This window comes from Pristiophorus japonicus, chromosome 1 (assembly GCF_044704955.1).
Source record: "Pristiophorus japonicus isolate sPriJap1 chromosome 1, sPriJap1.hap1, whole genome shotgun sequence".
NCBI classification, from domain to species: domain Eukaryota; kingdom Metazoa; phylum Chordata; class Chondrichthyes; family Pristiophoridae; genus Pristiophorus; species Pristiophorus japonicus.
This window is the reverse complement of record NC_091977.1, coordinates 309,062,878-309,084,173: the sequence shown is the minus strand read 5'-3', so window position 1 is coordinate 309,084,173 and position 21,296 is coordinate 309,062,878. Positions and strand designations below refer to the sequence as shown.

Genomic DNA, 21,296 nt, shown 5'->3' with positions numbered 1-21,296 from the left:
AAGTCTTGCTACAGCTCTACAGGGTATTGGTGAGGCCACACCTGGAATACTGCGTGCAATTTTGGTTTCCATATTTACGATTGGATATATTTGCTTTGGAGACAGTTCAGAGAAGGTTCACTAGGTGGATTCTGGAGATGAGGGGGTTGACTTATGAGGAAAGATTGAGTTGGTTGAGCCTCTACTCATTGGAATTCAGAAGAATGAGAGGTGATCTTATCGAAACCTATAAGATTTTGAGGGGGCTTGACAAGGTGGATGCAGAGGATGTTTACGCCGATGGGGGAGACTAGAACTAGAGGGCATGATCTTAGAATAAGGGGCCGCTCATTTAAAACTGAGATGAGGAGAAATTTCTTCTCTGAGGGTTGTAAATCTGTGGAATTCGTTGCCTCAGAGAGCTGTGGAAGCTGGGACATTGAATAAATTTCAGACAGAAATAGACAGTTTCTTGAACGATAAGGGGATAACGGGTTATGGGGAGCGGACAGGAGCTGAGCGGAGTCCATGATCAGATCAGCCATGATCTTATTGAATGGTGGAGCAGGCTCGAGGGGCTGTATGGCCTACTCCTGTTCCTATTTTTTATGTTCTTATGTAACAGGAGTTAACCAGTTGAGTTTTTACGACACTCCAACATGGTCACTTTTATTGATACAGGTTTTTTTTATTTTCAGTTTTATTTCAATATGAACTGAATTGAAATCCCAAACTCCATGATGGGATTGGAGCACACATTCTTTGGATTATTAGTCCAGACCCCTGGATTGCTCCGGTAATATAACCACTACATGACCATTCTCCTTTGCTTCAATCAATTTGCTCTATGACAGCGAAGGGCTGTTGCATTTAGGCTGCAGTGGGACTGTAATAAACATCAGAAACTGAACTCCAGGTCCCGAACTATCCGTGAGCAATGCTGTAGGTGATCTATTGGTATTAATGAACAAACCTGTTCCATATAATACAGCTGCTGTCAAAGCTTTGTCCCTCTCAAAGGTTGTGAATGCTTCCAGTAGTTGTAGGGCTGTATTCCTGTTTACAGCATTCCTTACTTCTGGCCTATTCAGCCCGATGGTCATAATCGATCCATTCTTCTCAATGATTACATAGTTCTTTCCAGCTACATAACAGAATAATTTGATGTGCACCGTTAAAATTGGTAAAATTACAGTTGACAAGGTACAGAGTTCACTTTTACTTTTTCACAAGAACAATGCACACTCCACACTAATTTTTTTTATCATTTGAAATATCTCATGGGATGTCCAAATGAGACAATGGATCAAATGTGCCGGAAACATTTTTGCTGGAAACATTTTCCCATGAGTTGCAATCTGCTCTGAAACAGGGTTCAGCCAGAATTCCAGTCGCCCTCTGTAGTGTTCAATAAGGTCAATCACACATTCCACCTCCACCACCTCTTTTTCATGGTCCATCTCAAAAATAACTGCCTTCACATGGATCCACTTCTACCTGTCCCAATGCATCTCTAACAATGGTGCCCCCTCCAGCTCTCTCCACTCTTTTGGAGTTCCTCATGAAGCCATTCTTGGCCGTCACCTCTTCATCATCTTGCATGACATCATGCATAGACACAGGGTCAGTTTCTAAATTCAGATGGAGGGTGAGAAAGTTGGATCTCAAACCAGCATACTAAGCTTAAATAAAAGAGACTACAAAGGTACGAGGGCAGAGTTGGTTAAAGTGGACTGGGAAAATAGCTTAAAGTGTAGGCTGATGAACAGTGGTGTACATTTAAGGAGATTTTTCGTAACTCTCAAGAAAAATATATTCCAGTGAGGTGGAAAGGGTGTAAAAGAAAAGATCGCCACCCGTGGCTAACTGAAGAAATAAAGGATGGTATTCAATTAAAAATAAGGACATACAAAGTGGTCAAAACTAGTGGGAGGACAGAAGATTGGGAAGCTTTTAAAAGCCAGCAAAGAATGACTAAATAAATGATTAAGAAAGGGAAGATAGACAATGGGCTAAAATTTCCATTATTTTTGCATGCATAACGCCCACTTAACGTCTATTTTAACGCTGAAATGATGTGTAACGCCCATATATCGCCCATTTAGCCACAAATGGAAACGGACGCCTATTTTTCGGACACTTATCGGCGAGCGTTACTTTCGGCATATACATAATGCCGGGGAAAAATACCGCCCACCCACTTTTTTTTGAGAGGAATCATCAGAATGGGCGAAACAAACGCCCATAATATCACCCAGCGTTACTTTCGGCATGTAATTAACACCGAGATTCAATATCAACCGCCCACTTTTTTTTGTCGTAAAGATCAAATTTGCCGAGCTAACACCCAGTATATCGTCCAGTGTCACTTTCACCACCTCGCACACATCTCGCCCACAATATCGCTCACCTAAAACACCGCTCTGAAAAAGTGGAACTGTTCTGAACTAATCACAGCGGTGTGGATGCCATTTTTCAAATCGCAGGCCGCTTCATTGAAAAGGTTGCTTCAACTTCAGGGGAAGTTTGGATTGACTCTGGAGTTCTTCTCAAGTGAAGTGACCATCTCAACAGACATCTTTTCAGACTGTGGCCAATTGGGTTTTACTGTAGGTGTCTTTTAGTGTTGAAATTATTGCTTATGATCAATTGCTATTATACTTTCATTGGCATGGGGGCCGACCATTTCTCAGCCTGCATCAATTAATTCGCAGATGCTGCAGAGTGCAAATGGCACAACGTCTAATGCACACCATTATGAGCCCAATCTAAGACGTGCCAGTACGTGCCAGAATGAGGAGGAAGTCCATACCATACACACCCCGCACTTACAGGGAGAAAAGGTCTTACCTCGATGTGTCCGGGAACACCTGCCTTTGGAGACTGCGCTTCCACAAAGTGATGATCACTGAAATATGCCAGCTCATCAGGGCAGATCTGCAGCCTGCATCACCTTTAGGACATCACTGTCCGTCGAAGTCAAAGTCACCGCGGCACTGTTCTATGCATCCGGTTCCTTTCAGGCCTCCGCGGTCGACATTTCCCCTCTGTCTCACCATGCAGGTCACAGAGGCCCTGTACGTGCGTATCATGGACTTTATCAGCTTCCCCATGACCACGGAGGCTCAATGTGACAGGGCTGGAGCATTCTACTGCATTGCTAAGTTCCCCAAGGTGCAGGGACCAATACAGTGTACTCACATCGCCATGCAGGCACCTTCTCAGGACCCAGAACTTTTTCGCAACAGAAAAGGATTTCACTCCCTGAAGGTCCAAGGAGTTGTTGACCACAACCAGATAATAATGGTAGTGAATGCCAAATGTCCGGGCAGCTTTGATGAGGCTCACATCATGCGTGAGAGCACTGTGTCTGACATGTTTAACAGGCAGCCATAAGGACAATGCTGGATGCTTGGTGATAACCGATATGGTCTTGCCACCTGGCTGATGAGCCCCTGCATGACACCCACACCGAGGCCGAGAAGCGATACAACGAGAGCCACAGAGCCATACGCAATGTGGTCCAGAAAACAATTAGTGTGCTTAATCAGTGCTTTAGATGCCAAGAACACTTAGGAGGGGAGCTACAATACAACCCTGAGCAAGTAGCTCAATTCATGGCCATGTGCTCCATGCTGCACAACCTGGTTATCAGGAAGGGACAAGAATTGCCAGAAGGGACTGATGGTCCACCTCAGGAGAGAGAGGAAGAGGATGACGAGGGGCTGGATGCTGACCTAGGGCCAGACAATAAGGCTGGCTATACAACCATGCCCACGACCACCTCCAGACCACAGGAAAGGGCCCGTGGTGGCTACATAGCTGCAAGACTCTTATGTCAGGAGCTCATTAATGAGCGATTTGCCTGAAAGAACATTGATGTAATTGACAAAGCTGACACACTGCTGTGTGTGCAGCTCAGACATCAATGGTGGGCATCACCTTGCTGCCAGTTAAATGTTTTAGTTGATTCAAGTTAAGTTTAATTATACCCTTTCATGTTAAGGAATCACCGGTGTGTAAAGGTCCAGCTATCTGAGACAATGCGCAACAAGGTTATGTTGAATAAAAAACATTGAATACGACCATTGATCTGAAATCATAAGTATCACGGGTAAAAACATCCCAACCCAACCCCACCCCACTTTTTCGACCATTGACATCAATCAAATGGTCAAAATGTCCAGCAACACAGAAGACAAATGCAAAGCAGGAAGGTGGCCCCTCCCCCTATACCTTACAACAAATTGCATACACCGAGATAGAGATATAACAAAGCCATCACCTGTGGACATGCACCTCACTTTCCTTCCCCCCTCCTTGTTCCACGCCGCCTGGCTGAGGAGCTCCTCAGGCGGTACCTCATTTGGGGGGGGGGGGGGGGGGGGGGGGAGGTGTAGGAAGAGCCAGTGGTTGCATGGGTACAGGAGCGGGGGTGGCCGAGGTGGGAACATTCTCGGATCCAGAAGCAGGATCTTGGTCCTGCTTTTCATCTGTCATTGGCAGTGGTGTTGCGGAACCTAGGGGTGGAGTGCCGCGCTCCGGGACCACTGGGAGGCCTCTGCCAGCAGTGTTCCTGGCTATCGCCTCCAGGGCCTCCGCCATCCGCGTAACGTACTCAGTCATGGTGCCGGAGATGGTGGCCAGCTGTCGGGATATGCCCCCCAATGCACTGAGGATCTGGTCACCTATGTCTACAGTTCTCCTGGACAACGTTACCATCTCTCCACTCTCATCTGGCGCTCAGTGGACCAGACCTGCCGCGTCCCCGAAACCTCTGCGGGATCGGTGCCATCCTGGGGATAAATGTGGTGCCCTGTGGTGAGGTGCTTGGGCCCAGTACCTCCAGAATGGAGGCTGGAATGGCCTTGGGGTGGAATGCCTTCGGGAGCCTGTTGAAGCAGATTCCTCAAAGTCGCGCTCTCATCCATGGAGAACAGACCCAGTGGATTGACGGGCGAGAATCGGAGCTCCTCAGCACCAGATATAGGATCGTGCGGCGAGTCCGGCCCCGCGCCCCCACCTTCTGGCCTCTGTGGTCTTGTCTTGGGACGCGCTGCTGGCTGAGCTGTTAAACACAAATGAGGTTATTAAAGGAGAAGGGGGTGCTAGGGTCACAAGGTGAGCCCAGCGCTACTCACGGCATATGCACTACAAAAGCAACACCGCTATCAAAATCATCGCAGACATCACATGGCCATCAACACATTGTGCATTGCAATGACTCTCATTAGGCCAGCATTATTTATAGGACAATTTTAGAAACATCTATCATATATTATTGTTTGGATATGAGTGGGTGTGGGATCTATTGACTTTACATCACGCAATGGTGTACACTTTGCTCACGTGGCATCACTTCAGGGTCTGTAGCTGCTTGCGTGGCCATCCGGGAGTGCCTCCCCACGAGTGTGAGCACCCGCTCCTCGATGTCAGTGATGTCGCTGGTGACTGATGGCCCCCCGACCCGTCCGCCTCTGCACGGACCTAATTGTTGATAGCTTCTTCTGTAAAAGGTGACAGGACAACATGGCACGAGATCATTGGGTGATATCATTGCTAGATACTGTCACAGAGACTGATACAACACATAACCGACAGATGTAATCATGATTATTATGATAATTATCATTCTTCACTGAAAGATGTATACCGTGACTGCAGGCTTTGAGTACTACATTCCCGGTAAAAGTGAAACACCTCACATCTGATTATAGTCACTCATGACTCTTACAAATCAAATTATATAAATATATAAGTACATGTAAATAATTGTAATACTTACTCTTGCGGATCCTACAAGGTCGTTCCATTGCTTGCGGTATTGGTCGTCGACGAGACCACCTCTGTTATCTCGGCCCATATCTTCTGGTAGGCCTTTGGGGTGGGCTTCCCACACCCTCCCCGTGTCAAATCACCCCAGCGTAACTCGACCTCCTGCAGGAGGGAGGCATTTGCCTCGTCCAAGAACCTCCTCACTCCAATGTGCTTCTCTCCCAGCTCACTGCTCTCACCAGCATCAGTCTCCACAGCGTGCTGTGTCACCTCCTCCTCTCCCTCCATTATAGGCACTAAATTCGGGGAAATATCTGCCTGGTAATAAGCTAATTTTATTTTCCCAAGTTGCTATAAACTTGAAACTCTCCCTCCTTCTTCCCAAAGCAGCTACACCACACACACACACACCTTCATTGCATCTCAGCTCCCTCTCTCTCGGTCTCCTCTTATGCGCATGTCATGATGCCCCTTGACCTCCTGAATCGCGGGAATCGAGCATTGCCATGCCGTTGCTAAGGACGGGGACACTTTACGGCAGAAGGTCAGAGAGATTTAATGCTAACGCTCATTTCATATCGCTCGCGGTAATGCCCAATTTCAAAAATGGAGACTAGGGGCTTTGCGAATGGACGACAAGCCGCCCACGCCGGAAATAACGCCCATTTTTGGGTGATCTGCACAAAAGTGTAAAATCAAGCCATATGAAAGTAAACTGGCACGAAATATAAAAACAGATAGCATGAGTTTCTACAGGTATATAAAAAGGAAACAAGTGGCTAAAGGAAATGTTAGAGGACGAGACCAGGGAATTAGTAATGGGGAACATGGAGATGGCAGAAACTCTGAACAAATATTTTGCATCAGTCTTTACGGTAGAGGACATTAACAATATTCCAACAGTGGATAGTCAAGGGGCTATGGGGCGGGGGAGGAACTTAACACAATCACAGTCACTAAGGAGGTGGTACTCAGTAAGATAATGGGACTAAAGGCAGATAAATCCCCTGGTCCCGATGGCTTACATCCGAGGATCTTAAGAGAAGTAGCGGCAGGGATAGTGGACGCATTGGTTGTAATTTACCAAAATTCTCTGGATTCTGGGGAGGTCCCAGCAGATTGGAAAACTGCAAATGTAATGCCCCTATTTAAAAAAGGAGGCAGACAAAAAGCAGGAAACTATAGACCAGTTAGCCTAACATCTGTAGTTGGGAAATGTTGGAGTCCATTATTAAAGAAGCGGTAGCAGGACATTTGGAAAAACATAATTCGGTCAGGCAGAGACAGCATAGATTTATGAAGGGGCAGTCATGTTTGACAAATTTGCTGGAATTCTTTGAGGATGTAACGAACAGGGTGGATAAAGGGGAACCAGTGGATGTGGTATACTTGGACTTCCAGAAGGCATTTGACAAGGTGCCACATAAAAGGTTACTGCACAAGATAAAAGTTCACGGAGTTGGAGGTAATATATTAGCATGGATAGAGGATTAGCTAACTAACAGAAAACTGAGAGTTGGGATAAATGGTTCATTCTCAGGTTGGCAATCAGTAAGTAGTGGGGTGCCGCAGGGATCAGTGCTGGGACCCCAACTATTTACAATCTATATTAACGTCTTGGAAGAAGGGACCGAGTGTAACGTAGCCAAGTTTGCTGATGATACAAAGATGGAAGAAAAAGCAATGTGTGAGGAGGACACAAAATATCTGCAAAACTACATAGACAGGTTAAGTAAGTGGGCAAAAATGTGGCAGATGGAGTATAATGTCAGAAAGTGTGAGGTTATGCACTTTGGCAGCAAAAAAATCAAAGAGCAAGTTATTATTTAAATGGAGAAAAATTGCAAAGTGCTGCAGTACAATGGGACCTGGGGCTCCTGGCGCATGAAACACAAAAGGTTAGTATGCAGATGCAGCAAGTGATCAGGAAGGCCAATGGAATCTTGGTCTTTATTGCAAAGGGGATGGAGTATAAAAGCAGTGAAGTCTTCCTACAGTTGTACACGGTATTGGTGAGGCTACATCTAGAGTACAGTTTTGGTCTCCATATTTAAGAAAGGATATACTTGCTTTGGAGGCAGTTCAGAGAAGGTTCACTAGGTTGATTCCAGAGATGAGGGGGTTGACATGAGGAAAGTTTGAGAAGGTTGGGCCTCTACTCATTGGAATTCAGAAGAATGAGAAGTGATCTTATCAAAACGTATACGATTATGAGGGGGCTTGACAAGGTGGATGCAGAGAGGATGTTTCCACCGATAGGGGAGACTAGAACTAAGGGGCATAATTTTAGAATAAGGGGCCGCCCATTGAAAACTGAGAGGAGGAGGAATTTCTTCTCTCAGAGGGCTTTAAATCTGTGGAATTCGCTGCCTCAGAGAGCTATGAAAGCTGGGACATTGAATAAATTGAAGACACTGGAGCTGCGCATGGATTCGCTCTGGAGCATCCACGATGCTGAGGATGTTGTGAATAGCATGTTTAGTGACTTGGTCACACCGCAGAAAAAGGTTAGACAGGCAGATAGGGAATGGGTGACCATCAGAAAGAGCAGTGGTAGTGCGGGGTTACTGTTGGGGGAGATGGCCCATCAGGGGAAGGCAGAAGCAGCCAAGTTCATGGCACTATACGTGGCTCTGCTGCACAGGAGGGCAGGAAACAGAGTGGGGAAGCTATAGTGGTAGGGGATTCTATTGTAAGGGGAACAGATAGGCGTTTCTGCGGCCGCAATCGAGACTCCAGGATGGTACGTTGCCTCCCTGGTGTAAGGGTCAAGGATGTCTCGGAGCAGCTGCAGCGCATTCTGGAGGGGGTGGGTGAACAGCCAGCTGTCGTGATGCATATAGGTACCAACGATATAGGTAAAAAAAATGGGGGATGAGGTCCTACAAGCTGCCACGTGCTAGTCAGAGTACGAATAGCAGGATAGTTAAGATGAATACGTGGCTTGAGGAATGGTGCAAGAGGGAGGGATTCAAATTCCTGGGACATTGGAACCGGTTCTGGGGGAGGTGGGACCAGCACAAACCGGACGGTTTGCACCTGGGCAGGACTGAAACCAATGTCCCAGGGGGAGTGTTTGCCAGTGCTGTTGAGGAGGTTTTAAACTAATATGGCAGGGGGATGGGAATCTATGCAGGGAGACAGAGGGAAGTAAAATGGGGGCAGAAGTAAAAGATAGAAAGGAGATAAGGAAAAGTGGAGGGCAGAGAAATCAAAGGCAAAAATCAAAAAGGGCCACATTACAACATAATTCTAAAAAGGACAAAGTGTGTTAAAAAAACAAACCTGAAGGCTCTGTGTCTCAATGCGAGGAGCATTCATAATAAGGTTAATGAATTAACTGCATAGATAGCTGTTAACGGATATGATGTAATTGGGATTACGGAGACAGGGCTCGAGGGTGACCAAGGCTGGGAACTCAACATCCAGGGGTATTTAATATTCAGGAAGGATAGACAGAAAGGAAAAGGAGGTGGGGTAGTGATGCTGGTTAAAGAAGAGATCAACGCAATAGTAAGGAAGGACATTAGCTTGGATGATGTGGAATCTGTATGGGTGGAGCTGCGGAACACCAAAGGGCAGAAAACGCTAGTGGGAGTTGTGTACAGACCATCAAATAGTACTAGTGAGGTTGGGAATAGCATCAAACAGGAAATTAGGGATGCGTGCATTAAAGGTACAGCAGTTATCATGGGTGACTTTAATCTACATATAGATTGGGCTAACCAAACTGGTAGCAATACGCTGGAGGAGGATTTCCTGGAGTGTATAAGGGATGGTTTTCTAGACCAGTATGTCAAGGAACCAACTAGAGAGCTGGCCATCCTAGACTGGGTCTTGTGTAATGAGAGAGGATTAATTAGCAATTTTGTTGTGCGAGGCCCCTTGGGGAAGAGTGACCATAAAATGGTAGAATTCTTCATTAAGATGGAGAGTGACACAGTTAATTCAGTGACTAGGGTCCTGAACTTAAAGAAAGATAACTTTGATGATATGAGACGTGAATTGGCTAGGATAGACTGGCAAATGATACTTAAAAGGTTGATGGTGGATAGGCAATGGCAGACATTTAAGAATCACAGGGATGAACTTCAACAATTTGTACATCCCTGTCTGGAGTAAAAATAAAACGGGGAAGGTGGTTCAACCGTGGCTAACAAGGGAAATTAGGGATAGTGTTAAATCCAAGGAAGAGGCATATAAATTGGCCAGAAAAAGCAGCAAACCTGAGGACTGGGAGAAATTTAGGATTCAGCAGAGGAGGACAGAGGGTTTAATTAGGAGGGGGAAAATAGCGTATGAGAGGAAGCTTGCATGAAACATAAAAACTGACTGCAAAAGCTTCTATAGATATGTGAAGAGTAAAAAAATGAGTGAAGACAAATGTGGGTCCCTTACAGTCAGAATCAGGTGAACTTATAATGGGAACAAAGAAATGTCTGTCTTCACTAAGGAAAACACAAATAACCTTCCGGAAATATTAGGGGACCGAGGGTCTAGCGAGAATGAGGAACTGAAGGAAATCCTTATTAGTCCGGAAATTGTATTAGGGAAATTGATGGGATTGAAGGCTGATAAATCCCCAGGGCCTAATAGTCTGTATCCCAGAGTACTTAAGGAAGTGGCCCTAGAAATAGTGGATGCATTGGTGGTCATTTTCCAACATTCTATGGACTCTGGATCAGTTCCTATGGATTGGAGTGTAGCTAACTTAATCCCACTTTTTAAAAAAGGAGGGAGAGAGAAAACAGGGAATTATAGACCGGTTAGCGTGACATCGCTAGTAGGGAAAATGTTGGAATCAATTATTAAAGATGTAATAGCAGCGCATTTGGAAAGCAGTGACAGGATCGGTCCAAGTCAGCATGGATTTATGAAAGGGAAATCATGCTTGACAAATCGTCTAGAAATTTTTTGAGGATGTAAGGGAAAACCTGTGGATGTGGTGTATTTGGACTTTCAAAAGGCTTTTGACAAGGTCCCACACAAAAGATTAGTGTGCAAAATTAAAGCATATGGTATTGGGGGTAATGTATTGACGTGGCTAGAGAACTGGTCGGCAGACAGGAAGCAAAGAGTAGGAATAAACGGGTCCTTTTCAGAATGGTAGGCAGTGACCAGTGGGGTGCCGCAAGGTTCAGTGCTGGGACTCCAGCTATTTACAATATACATTAATGATTTAGACGAAGGAATTGAATGTAATATCTCCAAGTTTGCAGATGACACTAAGCTGGGTGGCAGTGTGAGCTGTGAGGAGGATGCTAAGAGGCTCCAGGGTGACTTGGACTGGTTAGGTGAGTGGGCAAATGCATGGCAGATGCAGTATAATGTGGAAAAATGTAAGGTTATCTACTTTGGTGACAAAAACAGGAAGGCAGAATATTATCTGAATGGTGACAGATTAGGAAAAGGGGAGGTGCAACGAGACCTGGGTGTCATGGTACATCAGTCATTGAAAGTTGGCATGCAGGTACAGCAGGCAGTGAAGGCGGCGAATGGCATGTTGGCCTTCATAGCGAGAGGATTTGAGTATAGGAGCAGGGAGGTCTTACTGAAGTTTTACAGGACCTTGAGTATTGTGTACAGTTTTGGTCTCCTAATCTGAGGAAGGACATTCTTGCTATTGAGGCAGTGCAGCGAAGGTTCACCAGACTGATGCCCGGGATGGCAGGACTGACATATGAAGAAAGACTGGATCGACTAGGCCTATATTCACTGGAATTTAGAAGAATGAGAGGGGATCTCATAGAAACATATAAAATTCTGACGGGATTGGACAGGTTAGAGGCAGGAAGAAGGTTCTCGATGTTGGGGAAGTCCAGAACCAGAGGTCACAGTCTAAGGATAAGGGGTAAGCCATTTAGGACCGAGATGAGGAGAAACTTCTTCACTCAGAGAATTGTGAACCTGTGGAATTCTCTACCACAGAAAGTTGTTGAGGCCAGTTCGTTAGATATATTCAAAGGGGAGTTAGATGTGGCCCTTACAGCTAAAGGGATCAAGGGGTATGGAGAGAAAGTAGGAGTGGGGTACTGAGGTGAATGATCAGCCATGATCATATTGAATGGTGGTGCAGGCTCGAAGGGCCGAATGGCCTACTCCTGCACCTATTTTCTATGTTTCTATGTTAACTGATAAGGGAATATAGGGTTATGGAGAGCAGGCGGGGAAGTGGACCAGAGTCCATGATCGGAAACCATGATCGTATTAAATGGCGGAGCAGGCTCGAGGGGCCATATGGCCTACTGCTGCTCCTATTTCTTATGTTCTTATGTATGCCGATGACACCCAGGTCTACACGTCCAACACCTCAGCACCACAACCAGCACCATTGACAATTGCCTGTCTGACATTCAGGTCTCAGTAAACACTTGGGAAAAATAAATGCCATCACCCAAAACTCTGCACGCTTGGCATAGGCCTCATCCCTAGCTGCTCATTCAACTGAAGCAGACTGCACACATTTCTGGAGTGCTATTCAACCCAGTGTTGAGCTTTCAACTCCATTTCCTATTTACTACCAAGACTGTTTACTTCCACCTCCAAAACATTGCTCAGAACTCTGTCCCACTCTTGAGGAAACCCGAACCTTCATCTTCCTCATCTCTACACTTGACTTCTCCCATATACTCATTGCCAGCCACCTAACCTCCATCCTCCAACATTTTCCAAATCATTAAAACTCTACCCCCTACAGGATATCCTGTTTCTGCACCACATCCCACTCACATCAATCATCCCCACACTCTAACCTACACTCCAGTGCAGTGCTGAGAGAGTTCTGCACTGTCGGAGGTGCCGTCCTTTGGATGAGACGTTAAACCAACGCTCCGTCTGCCGTCTCAGGCGGACTTAAAAGATCCTATGACACTATTTCAAAGAAGAGGAGGGGAGTTCTCCCCGGTGTCCTGGCCAATATTTATCCCTCAATCAACATAACAAAAACAGTTTATCTGGTCATTGTCACATTGGTGTTTGTGGGAGCTTGCCGAGTTCAAATTGGCCGCGTTTCCTCCATTACAACAGTGTTCTACACTCCAAAAGTATTTCATTGGCTGTAAAGCGCCTTGAGATGTCCGGTGGTCGTGAAAGACGCTATATAAATGCAAGTCTTTCTTTATTGGCTTCCCACTCCGATAAATCAGTTGAAGTAGTACTCAGTAAACTAATGGGACTAAAGGTGGACATGTTCCCTGGACCCGATGGTCTGCATCCTAGGGTCTTAAAAGAGGTGGCTGCAGAGATAGTATGACAAATTTTCTGGAGTTATTTGAGGATGTAATGAGCAGGGTAGATAAAGGGAACCAGTAGATGTCATGTATTTGGATTTCCAGAAAGCATTCAATAAGGTGCCACATAAAAGGTTACTGCTCATAGGGTTGGGAGTAATATATTAGCATGGATAGCAGATTGGCTAACTAACAGAAAACAGAGAGTCGTGATAAATGGGTGATTTTCAGGTTGGCAAACCTGTAACTAATGGGGTGCCACAGGGATCACTGATGGGGCCTCAACTATTTACAATTTATATCAATGACTTGGATGAAGGGAGCGAGTGTATTGTAGCCAAATTTGCTGATGATACAAAGATAGGTGGGAAAGCAAGTTGCGAGGAAAATGCAACGAATCTGCAAAGCGATATAGGCAGGCTAAGTGAGTGGGCAAAAATTTGGCAGATGGAGTATAATGTGGGAAAATGTGAGGTTTTCCACTTTGGTAGGAAAAATAAAAAAACAATTTATTATTTAAATGGGAAGAGATTACAAAATGCTGCGGTACAGAGGGATCTGGGGGCCCTTGTACATGAAACACAGAAAGTTAGCATGCAGGTACAGCAAGTAATTAGAAAGGCAAATGGAATGTTACCCTTTATTGCAAAGGAGATGGAGTATAAAAGTAGGGAATTCCTGCTACAACTGTACAGGGCGTTGGTAAGACCACACCTGGAGTACTGCGTACAAATTTGGTTTCCTTATTTAAGGAGGGATATACTTGCATTGGAGGCAGTTGAGAGAAGATTCACGAGGTTGATTCCGGAGATGAAGGGGTTGTCATATGAAGAAAGATTGAGCAGGTTGGGCCTATACTCATTGGAGTTTAGGAGAATGAGAGGTGATCTTATTGAAAATAAAATTCTGAGGGGGCTTGACAGTTTAAATGCAGAGAGGATGTTTCCACTCGTGGAAGAATCTAGAATTAGGGGACATGGACTCAGAATAAGGGGTTGCCCATTTAAAGCAGAAATGAGGAGGAATTTCTTCTCTCAGAGGGTCGTGAATCTTTAGAATTTTGTGCCCCAGAAAGCTGTGGAGGCTGGGTCATTGAATATATTTAAGGTGGAAATAGATAGATTTTTGAACGATAAAGGGAGTCAAAGATTATGGGCAGGTGCGGGGAAGTGGAGTTGAGGCCAGGATCAGATATGATCTTATTGAATGACTGAGCAGGCACGAGGGGCCAAATGGCCTACTCTTGCTTCTATTTCTTATGTTCTTATGTAACAAGACAACTGACACAGTGTCATCAATAATTTTACTGATTACAATACAACTAGCTACAAGCAGTAACAAGGCAGTAAGTAGATAAGGTGAATATTACGCCAATCCTTTGGAGAATAGGCAGCCATGCCTTGAAACCATTTGTTCCTTTGTTCTTTATTCCTGCTCTGCCCTGCCCCCTTAAGGCAGTTTGTTATTTCCCCCCAACTACATGACCATGATGTCATCCACCCTCAGCCAATCACTGACACTGTAGCCCATTTAACCCATATATGGACATTCTTCCATTTTGTTCCTCCCTGACTCTTTTCAGCAGCTTTCCAACAGACATAACTTAAAACAAACTGCGGTAATCAGTTGAGGAATATATCCCCCAATGGACCGAATCAAAAATCTCCCCGCAGCCTCATCCCACTTTACCTTTGCAACTCGCTGACTCTGGCCTGCTGTGCATTCTCCCTCCTTCTGCTCCACCTTTGGTGGCACAGCTTTCAGTCACCTCAGCCGACTCTTTGGAGCTCCCTCCCCAAAATGTGTTACCTCCCCTTCCCCACACATCTTCATTAAAACTGACCTGGTCCCCCCAAAAAGCTGACAAAAAAAACAATGAATTCAGAAGAAACTTCCTTATCTAGAGAGTGGTGTGAATGTGGAACTCACTACCACAGGGAATGGTTGAAGTGAATAGTATAGATTCATTTAAAGGATGGTTAGATAAGCATACAAGGGAGAAAGTAATAGAGGGTTATGCTGATAAGATTATATGATGAAAGAAGGGAGGTGTCTCGATTGGAACATTAGCACCGGCATAAGCTGATTGGGCTAAATGGCCTGTTTCTGTGATGTATATCCTATGTAATCCCATGTAAAAATAGTCTTGACTAAAACCTTATGATCTAAGGCCACTGCCTCAAAGTGATTAAATAAGTTAAATTTATTAGTATTTCACTGAATTTTAGAATTTTTATTAGTGGTTTGGGATTAAATTCCACAATTCAGTTTATTTAATATTACATGTACTATGCAAGTACATGAGGAAGAAAGGAATAGAAGGATATGTTGCTAGGATGAGATGAAGTAAGGTGGGAGGAGGCTCGTGTGGAGCACTAATAGACCTGTTAGGCCGAATGGCTGGTTTCTGTGCTATAAAATTCGATGTATTTTTTCTGCGAAAACTGAAACCCAATGACCTCACACATGACATACAAAAGTTAGCTACAATGGAAGTGCAGTGGAACACAAACTTTTCATGACTTAAGTTGGAACTACACCCAATATTCCACCAGTTATATTGTAGGGAAAAAAGTGTACAACAATGCAATTTTTGCAGTGGTGGATTGAGATATTTTTGAAGAGGATCAGTGAGCTTTCACGTCGCAAAGTTTATTTCTAAAGAGGATTCAGGCACATGTCCACAGGAGATTTTGTATTTTGACTTTTTGGATGTATTTTCCATTATTTTCAAGTGTATTGTGATTCAACATATGAAGCCAAGCTCCCAAAAATATTCTGGGATGGTTTTATATGTTAATACTAGTTGATCTCCCATGACATTGACAGTTTATAGGTCAAGCGGGTTTAGGCAGGATGAAATAGATTTATTAAATCCTGCTCCCTTACTATTTTCTGCCAAGTAAAAAAGTGCAGGCATGTTGGTTTTCTCACCCCATTGTATTGCCGACATTCCCTGTGCCAATCCACAAAAATCATTGCAACAAATATAAATAGTATAAAACAATCCACCTTATTTATCAGTTTCCACTAAAACCCCTTTAATAAATTTTAAAAATAATTTTATCACATAACAAATTAGGCTGTCTATCCACGTTGCAAAGTTCCCCCAACACTCGTGTACATTCACAAGCATTAGGACAGCTGGACAGTATGCACACGACGTGTACACCACCAAAAACGCACTCAATAAGCTTTCTGCGATAAAGGTATATTGTTTCTTGCGGTCACCAGTCTGCTCCACCGCCTCTGATTATCAAAGGAACTCTCCAAAGAGGCATTTGGAGTGAACGTGGCCAGTGAGGTGGCTTTCAAGATGCCAGTGGTTCAGAAGCATTGAAGGGTGGAATCGGAGGGAGGTCCAGGCATCGGCAGGCAGGGTTGGGCATGTGCATAAACGGTGGGTCAGCCAGAGCTAAAAGTCAACTGTGACCTCCCTCCCTTTTAAAAGTCTTCTTAAAACACATCTCTTCAACCAAGCTATCACTCACCTTGCTTAACCCTCCTGCAAAGACTCAGTACCCACTCTTTTTCTCTTCCATGAAGTATCTCAGGAAGTTTTTCTACATTGAATGCAAATTGCTGCTGTCCAAACCATGGACAGGCAGAGTGTTCAATCCACCTGAGCAGTCGTCAACAATAACTTGTATTTATATAGCACCTTTAACATAGTAAAACATCCCAAAGTGCTTCACGGAATATTATAAGACAAAAGATTTGACACCGAGCCACATAAGTAGAAATGAAGGCAGATGACCAAAAGCTTGGTCAAAGAGGTAGGTTTTAAGGAGCATCTTAAAAGGAGGAAAGAGAGGTAGAGAGGTAGAGAGGTTTAGGCAGGAAATTCCAGAGCTTAGGGCCTAGGAAACAGAAGGCACAGCCACTGATGGTTGAGCAATTATAATCAGGGATGCTAAAGAGGGCAGAATTTGAAGAGCACAGATATCTCTAGGGTTTGTGGGGCCAAGATAGGGAGGGGGAGGCCATGGAGGGATTTGAAAACAAGGATGAGAGTATTGAAATCGAGGTGTTGCTTAACCAGGAGCCAATGTAGCTCAGTGAGCACAGGGAAAATGTGTGAATGGGACTTGGTGCGAGTTAGGACACGGGCAACCGAGTTTTGGATGACCTCAAGTTTACATAGGGTAGTATGTGGGAGGCCAACCAGGAGTGCGTTGGAATAGTCAAGTCTAGACCTAGAGGCAACAAAGGCATGGATGAGGGTTGCAGCAGCAGATGAGCTGAGGCAGGGGCGGAGACGGGCAATATTACGGATGTGGAAATAGGCAGTCTTCGTCATTTCAGGGTCAAATATGACACCAAGGTTGCAAAACAGCTTGGTTCAGTCTCAGAATGATGCTAGGGAGAGATACGGAATCAGTGGCTAGGAAATGGAGTTTGTGGCAGATCCCGAAGACAATGGGCTCACCACCCACTGCCGCCGACAGCTGCCCACTGCCGCCAACATTCCTCTTTGGGTTCCGCTCTGTGCCACTTTCCATGTGGGCGGGAGGGGAGAGCCGGCGGGAAGCGCCCACCGATGTCAGCGGACGGCCGAGTGGCGTAAGTGGACTCCCGCCCGCCGAGATGCCGTATGCATACGGGCGGGAGTCTGCGCCAGAATGTGGGTGGACCGCTGCGAGGAGGCTGGTCTATCCCCGCTGGTAGGTATGAAGATCCTGAAAAAAAGGTTAGTAAACTTTAAAAAAGAAACATTTTCACAGCAACTTACCTCAATGGTGTCCCCTGAAGGTCTTCTGATGGATTTTTCTTTCCTGATGATTTTTTTTTCTGATGATTTTAGTTTTCAGTTCTTCGACCCTCCGTGGGCCCGACTCCATCCTCGGTGGCACTTGGGCGCCTCTGTCTCCAAGAATGTGCTCCCATCGACTGCCGCCCAGATTGGCGGCGTACGTCGCAGATTTGCCACCCGCCGACCTTCTAGGGACCTGGGTGATGAAAACTCCGCCTAAAGAACCGTCAGGGACCTCGGCAGCCTTCGGCGGTTCTTTGGTCGGCACTTGGGCGGGTGGGGGCCTCCATCAAATTTGGGCCGAATGGCTTGGGTCGTCCCAATATATAATTGGAGAAAATTACTGCTCATCCAGAACTGGATGTCGGACAAGTAGTGTGTCAATTTAGAGACCATTGAGGAATCGAGAGAAGTGGTGGAGAGGTAGAGCTGGGTGTCTTCAGCATACATACGGAAACTGATGCTGTGTTTTTGGATGATGTTGCCAAGGGCAGCATATAGATTAGAAATAGGAGGGGTCCGAGGATAGATCCTTGGGGGTCACTAGAGGCAACGATGCAGGAAGAGAAGCCAATGCAGGTGATTGCAGTCTCCCCAAAGAAGTGCCAAGGGGTTTTCCCAGTATCCTGACCAAAATTATTCCTCAACCCACACCACCATGAGCAAATAACCTGGTCATTTATCTCACCACAGTTTGTGGAACCTTGCGGTGTGCAAATTGGCTGCTGAGTTTGCCTACATCTCAATAGTGACTATAATTCAAAAGTACTTAATTGGCTGTAAAGCACTTTGGGACGTCCTGAACTTGTAAAAATTGCTAAATCAATGTATGTTCTCTCTTTTCCAATGACTGGGGCAGGTTTGACAACTAGAGATGAAGTTGTGCACAGACTCCATTATCTGGTGTTTTCATTCATCTCTCAATGTACAGAAGAAGTGGTTCTGTAACTGTCTGTGCAAGTTTGTATTCGTAACTTTGAAGCTAACTGTTGACTAATCTGCCCCGAAATATAAGTCTAGCACCAAGGAAACCAATTTATATGGGCATAAAGAAGGCATTAACCCAACCGTGGGCACAGTAGCAAAGTGGTTATATTACTGGACTAGTAATACTGAGATGCAAGTTCAAATCCACCCAGTTGGGGCATTTAAATTCAGTTAATTTAATAAATCTGGAATAAAATGCTATCAGTAATGGTGACCATGAAACTATCATTTTGTCATAAAAACCCATCTGGTTCACTGATGTCCTTTCAGAAAGGAAATCTGCCATCCTTACCTGGTCTGACCTATATGTGATTATAGACCCACAGCAATGTGGTTGACTCTTAACAGCCCTTGGAGTTGTACCAAATCGCTACAAGACGTATCACCACACGGACTGTCGCGGTTCAAGGTGGCTCACCACCACTTTCTCTGGGGCAAGTAGGGATGAACAATAAATGCTGACCTTACCAGCGATGCTCACATCCCATGAACTAATAAAAAAATAGTTTGCAAACCCATTTAAACATAAAAAAGCTATTTCTGCACAGTGTCGGAGCAAATTAACCCTTGGAGTCAGCTGCAATTCAGTTGGTAGCACTCTCACCTCGGAGTCAGAAGGTTCAACTCCCATTCCTGAGTCTTGAGCACAAAATCTAGGCTGACACTCCAGTACAGTGCAGTGTCAGAGGCGCTGTCTTTCGGATGAGACGTTAAACCCTCTCAGGAGGACATGGCACTATTGGAAGAAGAGAGTACCCCGAGTCCTGGCCAATATTTATCCTTCAAACAACACCTTAAAACAGATGATCTAGTCATTATCACATTGCGGTTTGTGGAATCTTGCTGTGCACAATTTGGCTGCCACGTTTCCCGAATTACAACAGCGACTATAATTCAAAACATACTTCATTGGCTATAAAGCGTCCTGGGAAGGCCTGAGGTCGTGAAAGGCGCTATATAAATGCAAATCCTGTCTAGGAAGTTGCCTGTATTGTCAGTGGAGCCATTCACCCAGGGAGCGGCCCCTGGGGGGGACTCACCTGCTTCCTGCTCGCCGCCTGTTGCAAAACTCTTGGCGGATACAGCCAGGGCTGCGCTGCAGCGCAGGGCCGGTCTCGACAGCGGCAGCTTGGAGCAGAATTCTGCCTTACTCGCAGCTCGAGCAGCGGCCACAGACCGCCACAAGCGGCCACAGACTGACATGACAAACTGCGGCCGAGTGCAGGGGAAATGCCTACAGTCTGTCCCCCTGCAAACCGCAGGCAAAGTGAGCCCGGGCCCGGGCACTTGCTCCAGGCCAATCAAAAGTGTCCATTACCCCCTCAACTCCAAGGTCCGGTTCACCTTCAAAAAACCCTCGCAACTTCCCGCGAGAGTGACAGGGGGACGGAAACAGAGTTTCTCTTTCTGGTGCGACTAAAACACACCAAACTATTACTGTCTATACTTATATTGAGATGCATTAGACTCAAATATTATGTGACTGAAGTGTACTTTGAGCTTGCCTCCAAACTCCCTCCCCCATGGTTACACTCCTCTCGATATTTGCTGTTTGTGGGTTTAGGCACCCCAACTGGTTAGTCTTCATGCCTGAATTTCCACCCCAGGAGTGGGGAACCTGTGATTCTCTTTCCTGGATCTGGTTCCTCTGACAAGTTCAAGTTGGTCTCTTGTCAGAGATATACACCTTTAAGATGAACTAACTTTTTATTATCAGAAACTGTTTTCTTTAAACTAATCCATTTTAGTGAAATACGTATCGGTTTTTTTTCCAAGTATGTATCACTAATGGGAGTGACATTAGTATTGTTACTATCAAGGATTGTCTTCACACTTTACATTGTTTCCAGCCTTCACCTAATATCTGTTAAAATATGGTGGAGATTAAGTGGAATTTGAGAGAAACGAAACCTTATATGAAAACAAGGAGATTATTTTCATATTTTCCTTTGGTCAACTTTTCACTTGCCACTGTATTCCTTGAAAATATCAAATGTTATTTAAAGTACCAGGCAATTCCGGTGTAGTTATCGACTGCCATCTACCCAACAATATGGAAGATTGCTCTCCACAGAAAGCAGGACTAAACTAACCTGGCCAATTACCGTCTCTCAGCCTCTTCCCAATTGCCAGCAAAGTGATGGAAGGAATCATCAATCGTATGACACCTAATCACCAATAACCTGCTCTCTTGTGTTCATTTCAGGTTCCGGCAGAACCATTCCACCCCAGACCTTATCACAACCTTGATCCAGGCGTGAATACAAGAGCTGAATGCTAAAAGAGAAGTGAGAGTAACTGCCTTCGACATCAAGGTAACTTTCCACTGATTATGGCACCAAGGAGACCTAGGAAAAGTGAGGTCATTGCGAGTTAAAGGGACGACCCTCCAGTGGCTGGAGTCATACCTGGCACAAAGGAAGATAATCATGGTTGTTGGAGGCCTATCATTGCCCCAGAATATTGCTGCAAGAGTTCTTCAGGACAACATCCTTGGCTTAACCATCTATTATAGGGTCAGGACTGCTGCTGTCCTCTGATGATTCTACAGTGTTTGGCTCCATTCAGAACTC

General features: G+C 45.2%; 1 protein-coding gene across 7 annotated transcripts in view; it reads right to left on the bottom strand.

Moving 5' to 3' along the window:
• LOC139271888 (enoyl-CoA hydratase EchA19) overlaps positions 1 to 20,062 on the bottom strand; it is an 83,153-nt gene extending 63,091 nt beyond the window's left edge. For 2 of the 7 annotated variants that reach the window (XM_070888547.1, XM_070888553.1), the window contains exons 1-2: positions 19,764 to 20,062; positions 953 to 1,123 (exon numbers count right to left, since the gene is read on the bottom strand). In XM_070888547.1, the coding sequence (XP_070744648.1) occupies positions 953 to 1,123; positions 19,764 to 19,926 (334 nt within the window). In that variant the 5' untranslated portion in view covers positions 19,927 to 20,062. Of the gene's footprint in view, positions 1 to 952; positions 1,124 to 4,264; positions 4,334 to 5,328; positions 5,487 to 5,764; positions 6,475 to 19,327; positions 19,517 to 19,763 lie in introns of those variants that run through there. The other 5 variants (XM_070888549.1, XM_070888548.1, XM_070888552.1 and 2 more) reach the window with 5 other exon arrangements.
• Positions 20,063 to 21,296: the final 1,234 nt, after the last annotated feature.